The sequence below is a fragment of the Myotis daubentonii genome, chromosome 1 (genome assembly GCF_963259705.1).
Source record: "Myotis daubentonii chromosome 1, mMyoDau2.1, whole genome shotgun sequence".
Taxonomy (NCBI): domain Eukaryota; kingdom Metazoa; phylum Chordata; class Mammalia; order Chiroptera; family Vespertilionidae; genus Myotis; species Myotis daubentonii.
Genome location: NC_081840.1, coordinates 209,580,446 through 209,596,769, shown reverse-complemented (window position 1 = coordinate 209,596,769; position 16,324 = coordinate 209,580,446). Strand labels below are relative to the sequence as shown.

General features: G+C 44.7%; 1 protein-coding gene across 6 annotated transcripts in view; it reads right to left on the bottom strand.

Moving 5' to 3' along the window:
* Positions 1-16,324, bottom strand: part of RFC1 (replication factor C subunit 1) — an 82,575-nt gene that overhangs the window by 51,224 nt on the left and 15,027 nt on the right. For 3 of the 6 annotated variants that reach the window (XR_009449757.1, XM_059673222.1, XM_059673233.1), the window contains exons 2-4: positions 6,626-6,754; positions 2,888-2,963; positions 797-916 (exon numbers count right to left, since the gene is read on the bottom strand). Coding sequence is in view for 4 of the 6 variants with exons in the window: in XM_059673222.1 (XP_059529205.1) it covers positions 797-916; positions 2,888-2,963; positions 6,626-6,754 (325 nt within the window). In the remaining 2 variants the exon portion in view is untranslated. Of the gene's footprint in view, positions 1-796; positions 917-2,887; positions 2,964-6,625; positions 6,756-16,324 lie in introns of those variants that run through there. The other 3 variants (XM_059673252.1, XM_059673260.1, XM_059673241.1) reach the window with 3 other exon arrangements.

Below are 16,324 nucleotides of genomic sequence, written 5' to 3'. Positions count from 1 at the left end.
TTGATCACACCACCTTCAGTTACTTAATAAACCTATCAACATACTGTTTTTAGAATCCCTCCCACGTATTCAAAGCTTCACCAAGGTAGCCGGGGCGGGCGGGGGGGGGGGGGGGAACCTCTTAATGCAAGAGTTCATTTACACAATGTACCTGAGCAGATATTTAGCAATAGAACAAAAAGGTTAAAGAGTTAATCTGCCATAATGAATAACTCAGCTAACCAAAAATTTTACAAGTACTATATTCCCATCACATACATTTTGTCTTTGATCTGAAGAACTTTATCAAATAAATTGTCTCAGGGAACTTACAAAGCTAATCTGTGTACTTCTTTTGTTTTTGTTTTTCTTTTTTCCTTTGATTGCCTACATGTCAGTCACTAGGTCTGGCCCTTTCATATCTATCACCCCATTAAGTCTTCCCAACAAGTCTATGCAATCAGTGTTTTTGCTTTAAAGAAAGGGAGACAGACTTACTGAGCATTAGCTCAAAGTCACACAGATGTTAAAAGGGAACCAAGGATGTATTCTCCAGGCAGAGCTTCTGACCTTCCAGTCTCGGGTTCCTTCTACAACACACAATGTTTTTTCCTATTTCATTCCCTGTTTGCTGAACAATTTACCTACCATGTATACCTTCATACTCTCAAATAATGGCCCATACATGTAAGCAAAGTTTTAATGTTGCTCATACCTCTACAAACCTTGACCTTTATTTGCAAATTCCAATGAGAAGCACAAGAACATAACACACACTGCTTCTCTCTAAATCATTAAACACATCCAGTATCCTTACCTGTTTCTGAAATGTACGTAACAGGATCCTGCCGCAGAATTTTACCAGGCTTAGACAATGGCAATTTTTCTGGTTGCTTTTTGGCATTTTTCACCTGTACTGTCTCCTCTGACTCTGAATCTGTACATGAGAGGAAAATAAAACAAAACTTTGAAAGAAATGTAATACAGTGTTTTTAAGTGATTATTGTTAACCAACTTCTCAGGGTCATCCCTTTTGAAGCACATCTCTTCTGTAATTCTCACAGGTTACTTCTACCCAGTGGTAAGCCTTTTATTAGTTTTCTACTGCTATTGTCACAAACTTAGTAGCTCAAGGCAACACAAAGTTTTTATCTTACACTTTCTGTAGAAATCTGAGCCTCACTGGACTAAAATCAAATGTCAGCAGGACTGATTCCTTTCTGAATACTCTAAGGAAGAATCTACTTCCTTGCCTTTTCCAGTGTCCAGTGCCTGCCAGCATTCCTTGGCTCATGGCCCCCTTCTCCACCTTCAAAGCCAGCAACATTAGGCAAAGTGCTTCTCATGCTGCCATCTCTCTGGTTCTCTGACCTTCCAGTCAATCTCTCTTTAACTCTCTTCTCCTGCTTCCCTCTTCCTTGTGACTACATTGGGCCCACCCAGATAATCCAAGACAATCTCTCTAATTTAAGGCCATGTGATTAACAACTTTAATGCAACCTACGACTTTAATTTCCCTTTGCCATGTAAACTAGGTTCCACGAATTAGGGCACACATCTTTGGGGACCATTATTCTGTCTACCACCACCTAGTCACCCAGAGCCCTTAAATATAAATCAGGACAAAGTGTAAGTACCCAGTATAGTGCCTTGCACTAAATAAGTGTTTCATGAACGTTAGTGTTCTTCCTCTTCATTGTGCATTTAGAAATCATATCTCATACTACTCTATATTGTATCCAAAAATTAAACTTCCAGTTTCCAAAATCAGATGGAAACTCATGGGAAATGGGGATATGTACTTCTTTCAAATTTCTTATGCCCTGGTCGGATGGCTCAGTTGGTTGGGGCATCATCCCATACACCAGTGGTTCTCAACCTTCTGGCCCTTTAAATACAGTTCCTCATGTTGTGACCCAACCATAAAATTATTTTCATTGCTATTTCATAACTGTAATGTTGCTACTGTTATGAATCATAATGTAAATATCTGATATGCAGGATGGTCTTAGGCGACCCCTGTGAAAGGGTTGTTCGACCACCAAAGGGGTCGTGACCCACAGGTTGAGAACCGCTGCCATAAACCAAAAAGGTTACAAGTTCCATTCCCCATCCAGGCATGTACAGGAGGCAACTGACTGATGTTTCTCTCTCTAAAATCAGTAAAAAATATCCTCGAGCGAGGATTTAAAAAAATTTCTTACAATATACAGCAGTAAGACTCAATAATCACACAAGTACTTTTAGAATTGAGCCCAAGTTCTTTGTCGTCACTGTTAAAATCCGGACAATCTATAAATGCTTCCTTAGGTTACATTTTTAATTTTAGAGTTCACACCAGATGGATCTTCTCCACAAAGCAAAACCTAACACCTTCTGAGTCCTACCATTATTTAAAGATATAAAAGGCATGCATAAAGATTCATATTCCCTATCTTAAAATTATATTCAAAGAAAAACTTTACAATTGTGTTTGTCCTATATTAAATGCAACAAAAAAGGACAAGCTCAAAAGCACAAAAATTAAATTTTAGTTCTGTTTCTAAAGCAATATTCTAAGGCACTATTTTTTAAGTTAAGCTTCTCAGAACCTTAGCTGGACAAGAAGGTGATATTTTTTAAAATAATATAATCAAAGTAATTGGAGACATGCTATATATACTATACATAATATATCCCTCTCCAAGAAAAATCTCCAATGCATTAATATAGATAGGCTCTGATCAAGTCTGCAGTATAATAAATTATAATAAATTGTTTTTTACTGTATCAAGCACAGAGCCTTCTCATATGAGCACCTATTACCATCACAGAGAGCTGTGTGTCTCAGAACATCAGTTTGAAAAACTCTGTTCTAAGGGATAGAAAATAATTTTAAAACTTTAAAGCTCCTCAAAAGAAATATTACCTGAATCATAGATGATCCTCTTTTTCCTGTTTGGTTGCTTCTGTTTAGAGTCATCATCTTTACAAGAACTATTTACCTATAAACATCACAGTATAATTAGAACACAAAGAAGCCTATATAACTTAGTATTTTCCTCATTAGATTTAGGCTCAGTGCTTCTCAACTAGAAGAAATTGTGTCCCCGGGAGAGAGTTTTGCTTGGCAGCGGCAGGGGCGGGGAGGCTAGGTTTAGTGACATCTAATGGATAGACTAGAGATGTTACTAAATATCCTATAATGCACAGGACAGTCATCCACCAAAAGAATTATCCAGCCCTAACGGGTTTGGCCCAGTGGGTAGAGCGTCGGCCTGCAGACTGAAAGGTCCCAGGTTCGATTCCAGTCAAGGGCATGTACCTTAGTTGTGGGCACATCCCCAGTAGGGGGTGTGCAGGAGGCAGATATTTGATGTTTCTCTCTTATCCATGTTTCTAACTCTCTATCCCTCTCCCTTCCTCTCTGTAAAAAAATCAGTAAAACATATTTTTTTAATTAAAAAAAAAGAATTATCCAGCCCAAAATGTTAATAATGCCCTGATTAGGCTAAAGAATAGGCCAGACAATAATTGCATCAGATGGAAAAGAAAAAGTTATAGAAAAGCTATATTATTTTTCAGATCCACTTTCAACACTAATCTGTGTATAATAAAGAGTAAAAGGATGTCAGATATTACAAAGCATTAGTAAAATTAAATAAAACCAGGGGAAAAGGTATTGTTTACATGTTACTTATACATCACATCTCTAACATATTCAAATTTTCCCAAAAAGCAGACAGGAAAAAACTGACTATAATCAATTATAAGGTAGGATTCTATTTCTAGCCCTTATAATAAAACATCAAAAGTATAAAAATAATCCACTAACTTGCAAGGAAATGAGAAGAATAAACCATTATAATCCAAATACACCACTGGACTAGAGAACAGAAGCAATTACTATAACTCAACAGTAAGAGAAGAGGGTATCCAAGAAGGGAGAGAGCCACAGAAGGAAAGTCCAAATCCTTTCAATAAACTTAGCCCAAGTCTGGGACTATCTCCTAAAATATGTATGCATGAAACAACTCCAAGTGTCCAACTAACATTAAAAGAATTGGACAAAAATTTCAGCTGTTGCCCATCACAGGGAATACAAGAGTCTAGAGTTCGAGTTTGGCAAAGTTAACTAACTGCCTGCTAAATCAAAAGAATCCAAAGTACCTACACTATATCATTCACGCTGTCCATGGTGAAAACCAGGAGGACACAAAGAAATAGGAAATGTAGCAATGATTGTCAATTTTATGTATCAACTTGACTGGGTCACAAAATGCCCAGATATTCTGAGTGTTTTTGTGAGTTAAGTTTTGGGATAAGTTTAACATTTAATGTGATAGAGTAAGGCAGACTGCTCTCCCTAATGTGGCTGGGTCTCACCCCGTCAGCTGAAGGCCTGAAGAAAACAAAAGGCTGACCCTCTCCTAAATATAAAATTCTTCTTCTTTCATAACTGTCTTCAAGCTGAAACATCAGTTTGTCCTGCTTTCAGACCTGAACTAAAACAGGCTCTTCCTGGGTCTCAAGCCTGCCGGCCTTCAGACTGGGATAACACCACTGGCAATCCTGATTTACAGGTCTTTGGACTCAGAGTTGAACCTCACCATCAGCTATACTGAGTCTCCACTTGTCAACTGTAGGTCTTGGGACCTGTCAGCCCATATAATCAAGGGAGTCAATTCTTTATAATAAATCTCTTTACAAATACACACACACACACCTTACTGGTTCAGTTTCTCTGAAGAACCCTAATACCGATTTTGTTACTGAGAAATAGAGTACTGCTATAACAAATACCTAAAATCTGGAAGTGACTTTGGAACTAGGTAATAGTAGAGGCTAGAGGAGTTTTGAGGTACATGCTAAAAAAAGCCTAGACTGCTGGGAAGGGACTGTTGGTAAAAATATGGACATTACAAGTGATTCTGGTCTGACCGGGGTGGCTCAATGTTGAGCATCAACCTATGAATCAGGAGGTCACAGTTCCATTCCCAGTCAGGGCACATGCCCGGGTTACGGACTCGATCCCCAGTGGAGGGCATGCTGGAGGCAGCCAATCAATGACTCTCTCTCATCATTGATGTTTGTATCTCTCTCCTTCTCCCTTTCTCTCTAAAATCAATAAAAATATATTGTTTTAAAAAAGTGATTCTGGCAAAGTGTCAGGGATAAAAGGTGAGAACTATAGAAAAGCCTCTACCATCTTAGAGAATATATGTATCATCATGAACATAATGCTAGTAGAAATATAAACATTAAAGGTCATTCTAGTAATGTCTTAGGCAAAAATGAGGTTATTGGAAACTATAGGAAAGGTGATCTGTGTCATATATATATATATATATATATATATATATATATATATATATATATGTAAAAAGCCTAATCGACCGTTATGATGGAACAACCAGAATGACTGGAACGACTGGTCGCTATGACATGCACTGACCACCAGGGGTCAGACGCACAACTCAGGAGCTGCCCCCAGCCCGCAGGCCCTCATCTCCAGTGGGGCCTGCTGGCCAACCTCCTGGTCCCTCCTCCTGGCCAACAGGCCCCAATCACCTGACCAGGGCCAGGCCCCTGGGCTGGGATGGAGAACAGGGGGTTGGTGGTGGTGTACGCGGCCCCTTTCCCAGGGGGCTGAGGGCCAGCTCCCTCCTTGGGGCTGGTGGCCAACCTCCTAGGTCCCTTCCCCCACCCCTCCTGCCCGCCGACAAGCCATGATCAGCCCACTGTCCACCTACCACAGTGGTGGTTGGGCCCTCCCCCTGGGCAACAGGCCCCGATTGCCCTATCGGGGCCAGGCCTTAGGCTGAGATGGGGAACCGGGGGTGGGTGGCGGTGGACGCAGACGGCGAGGGAAGAGGGGGGAAGCAGGGAGGCAGGAAGGCAGGGAACCATGTGGTGGCAGCAAGGGAAGGGGGGGAGGGGCGGGGAGACAGAGAGGCAGGGAACCTGATCTGTCCTGATCGCTGGCCAGGCCTAGGGACCCCACCCATGCACGAATTTCATGCACTGGGCCTCTAGTCTATATATATAAAAGCTAAGCAACCAGAACGACCTGTCAACCAGTCACTATGACATGCACTGACCACCAGGGGGCAGATGCTCAATACATGAGCTGCCCCTAGTTGTCAGTGTGCTCCCACAGCCAACCTCCCACAGCCCCTCCCCTGCTGGCCAACCTCCTGTGGTGACTCCCCCCAGCCGGCCGGCCCACCCCAGATGGCCCCGATCGCCAGCCAGGCTGAAGGACCCCACCCATGGACAAATTTGTGCACCGGGCCTCTAGTTAAATGATAAAACTCTTGCCCAAGGAGGACAGGCAAAAAAAAATAAAGCTTTCCGTAGCCCTTTCCTCACCAGAAGTCCAAAACCATTCACCTGGGTATAAGGACTCATGTCTCTCTATGAGCAAACTTTGGTCTTAAAACAAAGTTTTTACAACTGAAAAGTGTTCCATCTCTACCTCAGGAAAGCATATGAATTCAGTAAGCCATATTAATTAGAAATAAATATTAGCTCATTACTTTTCTTCTTCCACTGCTAAATGAGTTGAAATCTGTATTTACTCAAGGTTCCCTCAAGTCCTATCAAGTCTAGGAACTGAATTGATTTAACCTTTTGTACAATTCTAAATTGTATTTGGAAAACTTACCTTGATTTCCTTTATTCCTTTCTTTGCTTTTGAAGTTTCTTCAGCAGACTTTGTTTTCTCATTCTTCTTTATTGTTTCACTTGCAGATTTCTTTCCACTTGGTATAACCCCAAAGAATTTCCGAATATCCTAAAAGCAAAAAAGATTCATAAGTAAACATTAACAACATAAAATTCTAATTTCAATTGTAAAAAGGGACACCTCTATACACACACTGGTTTACCTTGAGTAATTTCTTTTTTGTTAAATATATTTTTATTTATTTCAGAGAGTCAGGGAAAGGGAGAGATAGAAACACCAAAGATGAGAAAGAATCAACTGATCGACTACCTCCTACACACCCCCACTGGGGATCGAGCCCACAACCCAGGCATGTGCCCTGACTGGGAATCAAATGTTTCATAGGTCAATGCTCAACCACTGAGCCACGCCAGCCAGGTGAGTAATTTCATTATGGTGACATAGTTCCATGTGTAGCAGCATTCTTTTTATATGCAAAAGTGAACTGATAAAATTACCTGAGTTAAAAATGATTTGCCTAATGAAAAACAGTATTAATTCTAAGAATAGGGCCAAAAAAAACCAAGTGAAATTTTTGTTAACAATAGCACAATTACTAAAGTAGCAAGTAATAGGTATCTATTGTTCAATCATGCACATACTCAGCTCACCATACCAGGCACAGTAGCAAAGAAGATGAAGAGTTGAAAAATATAATCCTTGCCCACAGGATTTACAATCCAGTTTGAAAGAAGAATAACCATAACAACCCTGATCATTTAAGACTTTAACAACTAAGAACTTTGACATTCTTTTCCTTTATATGAGTTTTCCAAGTTCTGAAGAAAAAAATTTTGATGCTTATTACAATATTCTCTTTAAATACTCTATCCCCTCCCAGTGTTACACTGTATAATTTAATCATACAAACACTTACAATGTAATTTATAATTAAAATCACTTCATTTTCTTATCCATACATATTCTTCCCTATCCTTTTAGATTTTAGCTTTGAATCAAAAAGCCTTGGTTTAAATCTTTAATTTACTGCCTTCTATCTGTGTGTGACCCTGAGCAAGTTACTTTAATTTATAAGTCTGTTTCTCATCAGTAAAAATAGAATTAATAATACCTATTTTATGAGAATTATAGCATCTATCACAATTTTGGCTCAGTAAAAAGCTTCCCTTCCCCTCCTTTATGAACTATTATCCCTTCATACCCTGTAACATCTCCATTTACAAACCTCTACTCATAGTCAAGGGTATTGGGAACAAAAAATAATGAGAACCTAGGATCTGAATTCCAATGAACTAGGTTCAAGAACCAATTGTACCTTTTTCCCTCTTCTTATTCTTGGTGATTATAATTTTGAATTTTCAAATCCTTTTTACCTGTTTCAACCTATCTTTATTGTAGTGAGGAAAATGCCTGTAAAATTATTTTGTGAAGTATAAGAAAGTTAATTATGTCCTACACTAGAGGCCCAGTGCACAAAATTCATGCATGGGGGGGGGGGGGATGTCCCTCAGCCCAGCCTGCACCCTCTCCAATCTGCGACCCCTTGAGGGATGTCTGACTGCCCGGTGGGATCGGGCCTAAATGGGCAGTCGGACATCCTTTCACAATCCAGAACTGCTGGCTCCCAACCACTCTCCTGCATGCCTGCCCAATTGCCCCAACCACTTCTGCCTGACAGCCGGATCACCCCCTAACCACTCCCCTGGCAGCCTGATCGACACCTAACTGCTCCCCTGCTGGCCCAATTACCCCTAACTGCCCTCCCCTGCCGGCCTGGTCACCCCTAACTGCCCTCCCCTGCCGGCCTGGTCGCCCCTAACTGTCCTCCCCCGCTGGCCTGATCGCCCCCAACTGCCCTCCCCTGCTGGTCTGGTCACCCTTAACTGCCCTCCCTTGCCAGCCTGGTCGCCCCTAACTGCCCTCCCCTGCTGGCCTGATGGCCCACAACTGCCCCCTTCTGCCGGCCATCTAGTGTCCACATGGGGGCGGCCATCTTGTGTGTTGGAGTAATGGTCAATTTGCATATTACCTCTTTATTATACAGGCTATGGGAATAATTGTCATTAAAATGTCCAAAACCCAAAACAAGTGTTTTATGTATGTATCCATGTGTGTACACACACACACACACACACACACACACACACACAGAGAGAGATTTGTGGCTAAGCAATAAACAAAGCAGATAAAAGAGGTACATGGACATGTTAAATTCTGCCAAAAAGATTGAAGGCTTCCCTGGTTTTAAACCCTCTTATGTAAATTTCCCAATATAGGAAAGTCACAAATCTATCCTAATAAAATCCAAGTCTAAAAAATACTGTTTATGGCCTTAGCTGGTTTTACTCAGTGGATAGAGCGCCAGCCTGTGGACTGAAGAGTCCTGGGTTTGATTCCAGTCAAGGACACATACCTCAGGGTTGCAGGCTTAATCCCCAGTCCTGGATGGGTCAGGGCTCATGCAGGAGGGGAGGCAACCAAACGATGTGTCTCTATCACATGGATGTTTCTCTCTCTGTGTCCCTACTTCCTTCCTTCCAGTCTCTCTAATAGATGGGAAAATACCCTCAGGTGAGGAGTAACAAAAATAAAATAAAAATACTGTTTATGGAATGGATACCTCAGCTATGAAACTGGGACATTTGTGTCAGGTGCTAAAGAAGAGAAGGATGACTTGACCCAGTGATCCCACTTCTAGGAATATATCCTAAGAAACCCTAAGCACCAATCAGAAAGAATGTACGCACCCCTATGTTCATAGCAGCACAATTTACAATAGCTAAGATCTGGAAACAGCCCAAGTGCCCATCAGCAGATGAGTGGATAAAAAAGCTGTGGTACATTTATACCATGGAATACTATGCAGCAAAAAAAAAGGAAGAATCTCTTACCCTTTGAGACAGCATGGAGGGACCTAGGGAATATCATGCTAAATGAAATAAGTCAGTCAGAGAAAGACAAGTATCACATGATTTCACTCATTTGTGGAATCTAAGTAACAAAATAAACTGATGAACAGAGTAGATCCAGAGACATGGAGCAGTGTGGAATCTCAGAGAGAAGGCAGGGGAGGATGGGTGGGTGGGAGGTAATCAACCAAAGACCTTGTATGCATATATGCATGACCCATGGACACAAATAATAGGGTGCAGAAGGCCTGCGGCGGGGGCAGTCAGGGGGTCAATGGGGGGGAGGAGGGAGGAGACATCCTATCTAATAAAAGACAAAAAGGGTAATTGACCGTATCTTCACTACGCTTCCCATTGGCTAATCAGCACCATATGCAAATTAGCCGCCATAATTTGCATATTGCAGGCAGGGCTGGCCAGCACCAGACGCCATCCGGGCCCTGTGTGCGGCCCTGGGTGGCCGGGCTTAGGCAGCACGATCGCATCACCTAAGCCGCACCCCAGCCGGGACCCCAGTGTACCGCCTAAGCCCCGCCCCCCAGCTGGGACCCCCGGGTGCTGCCTAAGCCCCATGCGCCTAAGCCCTGCCCCCAGCCAAGACCCCCGTGTGCAGCCTAAGCCCCACTGCCAGCTGGGACCCCATGGTGATCCCAGAGCAGGCAAGTGCAGAGGGCAGGCGGCCCCCAGGTGGGCCTGCTCCTGGGATTGCCATGGTGATCCCAGAGCAGAAAAGTTCCCCACAGGCAGCACCCAGCAGGGCCTGCCCCTGGTCTCTGCAGTGATCCGGTGATCCATGAGCAGGAAAGCACAGCCTGCAGGCAGCACCCCACCCTGGCCACAGCTCAAGGGAGAGAAAAACGCAGTGGAGGCCAGGAGCCTGAGAGATCAACACAGAGGGGCACCTGCTCCAAGCCTCCATGGTGTTGATGGGGGCAGGCCCCCAGCAGACTCACACACACACACTCACACACACACACAGCGCCTGCTCTGAGCCTCCAATGTGGCTGGGAGCAGGCCCCCAGCAGACACATACACACACACACACAGGATGCCTGCTCCGAGCCTCTGCTGCCAGACTGTGGCCGTCAGTAGGACATCCACTGAGGGCTCCCGGACTGTGAGAGGGGCAGGCTGGGCTGAGGTAACCCCACCCCCCAGTGCACGAATTTCATGCACCGGGCCTCTACAATAAAGAATAATTTAACAACTAGAGGCCTAGTGCATGAAATTCATGCACCGGGGTGGGGGCCCTCAGCCCGGCCTGTGCCCCCTCACAGTCCAGGACCTCTTGGGGGATGTCCTCCTGCCAGCTTTGGCCTGATCCCCTGGTTGCAGTGTGGGACCCCTTGCTCCTTACTGCCCACCTGCAGCGGAGGTGGGAGAGGATCTTACCACTGCCACTGTGCTTGCCAGCCACAAGCATGGCTTCTGGCTGAGTGGTGCTCCCCCTGTGGGAGCACATTGCCCACTATGGGGCAGCTCCTGCACTGAGTGTCTGCTCCCTGGTGGTCAATGTGTGTCACAGTGACTGGTCGTTCCGCTGCTCAGTCAATTTGCATATTAGGGTTTTATTATATAGGATAATAAAGAATTATTATTCTTTATTTCAACAATAAAGAATTATTTAAAAGAGGAGGGGGAGGAGGAGGAGGAGGAAGAAGAGGAGGAGGAGATAGGTAATAAAGAAATCCTCAGTCTTCTGTATAGCTTGCACAGAACTGAATTTGAGGCTGACAACTACTTACGTTACTGCTTCTGGAGGAAATGAGAATTTCACATTAGAGTTTCACTTTTGAAATTACCAAGTGATTCTTCATTTCAAACAGTGGTGATTGTGCAAAACACAGACACACAGACACAGAGTGCACATGCACCATGGAAATACCAGAACTGAAGATTAATAATCAGGTTTAAAATAGCGGTGTTTTTCAGTGTTTTAGAACCACAAATGCTTAAAACCGCAAAGAGAAAAAAACAATTCAGGAAATGAAATTGTTGGTAAGGTTGAGTAACTGCTGAGCTCTGATTTCGGCCTGTACCACACTGCTCCGCCTCCACATTGTGACAACCTTTCCATCCTAAGTAATTCTATTCACACCCCCTGTCCCTTCCTTTCCCTTTAGTCTACACTACGGGCCCACACTCCCCATGCCTTATCCCTGATGGCAGCAGAAGAGTTAAAGAAATCACAGCATCCTGATCCAATGCAACACAAACTAAAAATCTAAGCTTTTGGAAAAAAATTTTCATCAGATGAGAGCCATTTTACTCATACCTTTAGTATTACCTCTAACGTGAGCAGCCATCTTGTGTATAAACATCTAAAAGACAAAGGTCACCAATCTGGCCTTATACTTTATAGAATGTGACTTCACCTTAGTCTTCAATTAACACTCTCTGTTTAGTATTCCAGGTCTTCAAAGATTTAAAAAACTGTTGAAGAACAAGTCCAGTGGCTAATCATTTCCCAAATAATGAATCTAAACAGCAGAATAAACAGGAAAAGGCATAAAATTTTAAATTTACTTTTGCAATCTTGGCACAGAGAAGGCCTTCCAAGCAAAACATCAAGGCTAGAGACCATCCATAAAAACAGATTTGACTACATAAAAAATAAAACAAAAGATGCCATAAACAGCCCTAGCTGGTTTGGCTCAGCAGATAGATAGAGCATCGGCCTGCGGACTGAAGGGTCCCAGGTTCGATTCCGGTCAAGGGCATGTACCTGGGTTGTGGGCACATCCCCAGTGGGGGGCGTGCAGGAGGCAGCTGAATCGATATTTCTATTTCATCGATGTTTCTAACTCTCTATATCCCTCTCTTTCCCCCTTCCTCTCTGTAAAAAAATCAATAAAATATATTTTTTTAAAAAATGCCATAAACAAAGTTAAAATACAAGAAACTAATTTGAAAATATCTACAAACATCTATGTATACTAACAAAAGGGTAATATGCTAATTAAACCGGACATCTTCCAGACAAAGCCACAGCTGTGAGGGCTGAGGGCCAACAGCGCGGGTTGGTCTGGGGGCGCGGTGCCTTTCGCATAGGCGCTGTGGGGGGTGCGGGAGAGGTTGCAGCACGAGTCCAGTCCGGTCCCACCACCCATGCTGCGGCCCCTTCTTCCACAGAGGTGGCAGCAGAAGGGGCCACAGCACCTCGGTCCTGGAGCCTCCACAGAGGCTGAATGGGGTGCAACCAACAGTGCCTCAACCTCCCACAGCCCCTCCCCCAGCTGGCCTGGCCCCAGATTGCCACCCCCCTGACCAGGGGACCAGGGGCGGGGCCAGCACTACGAAGCAAGGGCCAAGGGCCAGCAGCCGTGTCAACCAGCAGTGGCAGCAGCAGCAGGGTGATGGGGATGGCGTCTTCCCCTGATCAGCCCAGTTGCCTCCTGCAGAGGGAGGCTAGACTGCAGCTTAGACCCACTCAGAGTGGGCCTAAGTCATCAGTAGGACATCCCCTGAGGGCTCCTGGACTGTGAGAGGGGACAGGCTGGGCTGAGGGACCCCCCACCCAGTGCAAGAATTTTCATGCACCAGACCTCTAGTCCTATCTGATAAAAGAGAAACATGGTAATTAGCCATACCTCCACTACCCTTCCCATTAGCTAATCAGGGCGATATGCAAATTAACTGCCAGCCAAGATGGCGGCCGGCAGCCAGGCAGCTTGAAGCGAACATGAGGCTTGCTTGCTTCAGTGACGGAGGAATCCAACGTTCCCCGCCTGCTGCTGCCGGCCTCTGAGCTTGCAGCTTGAAACATTGTTACAAATATAGAAGCTAAACAAAACCCCAGAAACCTGCTTTCAGCCAGCCGGGATCTCAGAGCTGGAGTTGAAACAGTGTTTCAATTATAGAACCCAAACAAACCAGATACCTGCTTTCAGCAGCAGAAGCCTAAGAGCTGGAGACAAACCTCAGAGCTAAAGCTGGCCCAGAATTAATAAAAAAAAAAGAAAAAAAGGAGCAGTTGGGAGCTTCAGTCACCCGCCAGCCTGAAAACAGCCTTCAGCCCCTCACCCAGACTGGCCAGGCACCCCAGTGGGGACCCCCACCCTGATCCAGGACACGCTTCAGGGCAAACCAGCCAGCCTCCATCCGTGCACCAGGCCTCTATCCTATACAGTAAAAGGGTATGCCTCCCTGCACTGGGATCAGTGTGACAGGGGGCAGCACCCAAACCCCCTGATCGCCCTGCGGCTCTGTGTGTGACAGGGGGCGGGGCCACAACCTCCCTATCCGCCCTGCTCTGTTCGTGACAGGGGAAGGCGCCCCAACCCCCTGATCGCCCTGCGGCTCTGTGTGTGACAGGGTGCGGTGCCCCAACCCCTGATCGGCCCTGCTCTGTGGGTGATAGAGGGCGACGCCCCAACCGCCCCCAACGGGCCCTGCTCTGTGTGTGACGGGATAAAGCCATAACCTCGCCATCGGCCCTGCCCTGGGGTGTGGCGCCCCAACCCCCTGATCTGCCCTGCTCTGTGACAGGGGGCGGTGCCCCAACTCCTCTATCGGCCCTACTCTGTGACAGGGGAGAGCTCCCCAACCCCGATCGACCCTGCTCTGTGCATGACAGGGTACGGAGCCCCAACCCCCCTGATGGGCCCTGCTCTGTGACAGGGGGCAGTGCCCCAACCCCGATTGGCCCTGCTCTGTGCGTTACAGGGGTGGCGCCGCAACCTCCCCATCGACCCTGCCTTGAGTGTGACAGGGGGCGGTGCCCCAACCCCCCAATTGGCCCTACCCTGAGCGTGACTGAGGGTGGTATCGCAACCTCCCAATCCGCCCTGCTCTGTGCATGACAGGGGGTGGCGTCCCCACTTCCCAATCAGCCCTGCTCTGAGCCCGACCAGGGGCTGCACCTAGGGATTGGGCCTGCCCTCTGCCACCCGGGAGCAGGCCTAAGCCAGCAGGTCGTTATCTCCCGAGGGGTCCCAGACTGCAAGAGGGCACAGGCCGGGCTGAGGGAACCCCCCTCCCCACCCCCCCCTAGTGCACAAATTTTTGTGCACCGGCCTCTAGTATATATATAAAAGGCTAATATGCAAAGTGTCCTCTCAGGAGTTTGACCAGGAGACCGGGAGTTCGATCACTTGCTATGACGTTTGCTGACCACCAAGGAGCGGCGTGGAACGAAGGGAGGCTCCGGCCAGCAGCCAGAAAGCCCCGATCAGCCCAGATCACCGGCCAGACCTAGGGACCCTACCTGTGCACGAATTTCATGCACCAGGCCTCTACTGCTATATAATAAAAGGGTTCCTACAAATCAAAAGATAACCCAATAAAAAATAAAAGCTACTAATAGGCAAATTACTAGTATAAAAGAAATGTAAATATCCAACAGACATAAAAAGATGCTCAACTTCACAAATAATAAACAGATAAGTTAAAACTGGATTATTTTTCTCTAAGTTTTAAAAGACTGATAATGCCCAAACTTGTCATGAATGTGGGAAAACAGATGCTCACACACTACAAATGCTGATAAAAGTAAAAATTGGTGCAGCCTTTTCAGAAGACAATCCAGCAATATTATCAAAATTATAAATGTGCACACCCTTTTTCTCAATATTCCATTTCTAAAAGAAATGGTAAAAGAAATAAAGATACTTTTATTTGGTGAAACCAAAAGAGTTAATAATTAACTTCTTTCTTCTTACTTCTTAATTGAACAAACAGGTCAGTTCAAAGAATGCAAAAAATGTAGGCAAAGATCACATAAAGTGAAAACAAATTTTAGCAGAGACAGCTAATAAGTTTTTCACGATTTTACTTACAGCTATTGGACATGGATTTATCTCTTTTGATGATCATCCATAGTAAACAGGGCAAATATAATGATACATCTCCATTTTGTAGATGAGTAAGTGGAACTGTAAGTCAAACACACACAGGCGTGTGTTTTGCCACTTATTACTGATGAATTACTTGATTTCTCTGCCCTTTTGTTTCCTCTGTTGCCACCTGCCTCGGTGGATCCCTATGGGAATTAAAGGTGGCCCACCAAAACCTCCAGAATGAAACCTGGTCCTCCTATTCCAAATCTTTTTCTTAGTTTTCCACTTGACCATGCCTGCCCCTTCACAGTTGTCCTGTAATTCTAAGGATCCATACAAAAGTAGCCATCCCCCTACAATTAGGAACATTGCCTTTCCTTCTGATTATTTCTGATACATTTGATCCTGTATGCTTACAGACAGGCACTGTGCCAGGGACTTAAGATGGGAACAGGAAATGGCACTCATGGAGCTACCTGGGAGACAAATTAGTATATAAAGAATTAAATATGGAACAGTCCTAAGAGCTAATCACAAGACTAAGAGCACCAGAAGCACCTGACACAGAGTGCCTCAGGGATAGCTTCTCAAAAAAAACATCACCAAGAAATCAGTATGGAGGTTTCTCAAAAAATAAAACAGAACTACCATATGACCTGGCAATCCCACTTCTGGGTGTTTATCCAAAGAAATCCAAAGCACTAATTCAAAAAGATATATGCACCCCTATATTCATTGCAGCTATATTTATAATAGGCAAGATATGGAAAGCATGAAAGTGTCCATAGATAGATAACTGGCTAAAGATGTGGTACAAAAATAAAATGAAATATTACTTGGCTATAAAAAGAATGAAATTTTACCACTGCAACAACACAGATGGACCTAGAGAAGATTATGCTAAATGAAACAAATAAAACAAACAAACTCACAGATATAGAGAACAAACTGATGCCTGCCAAGTGGGAGGGGGTACTGGGGGGCTGCGTGAA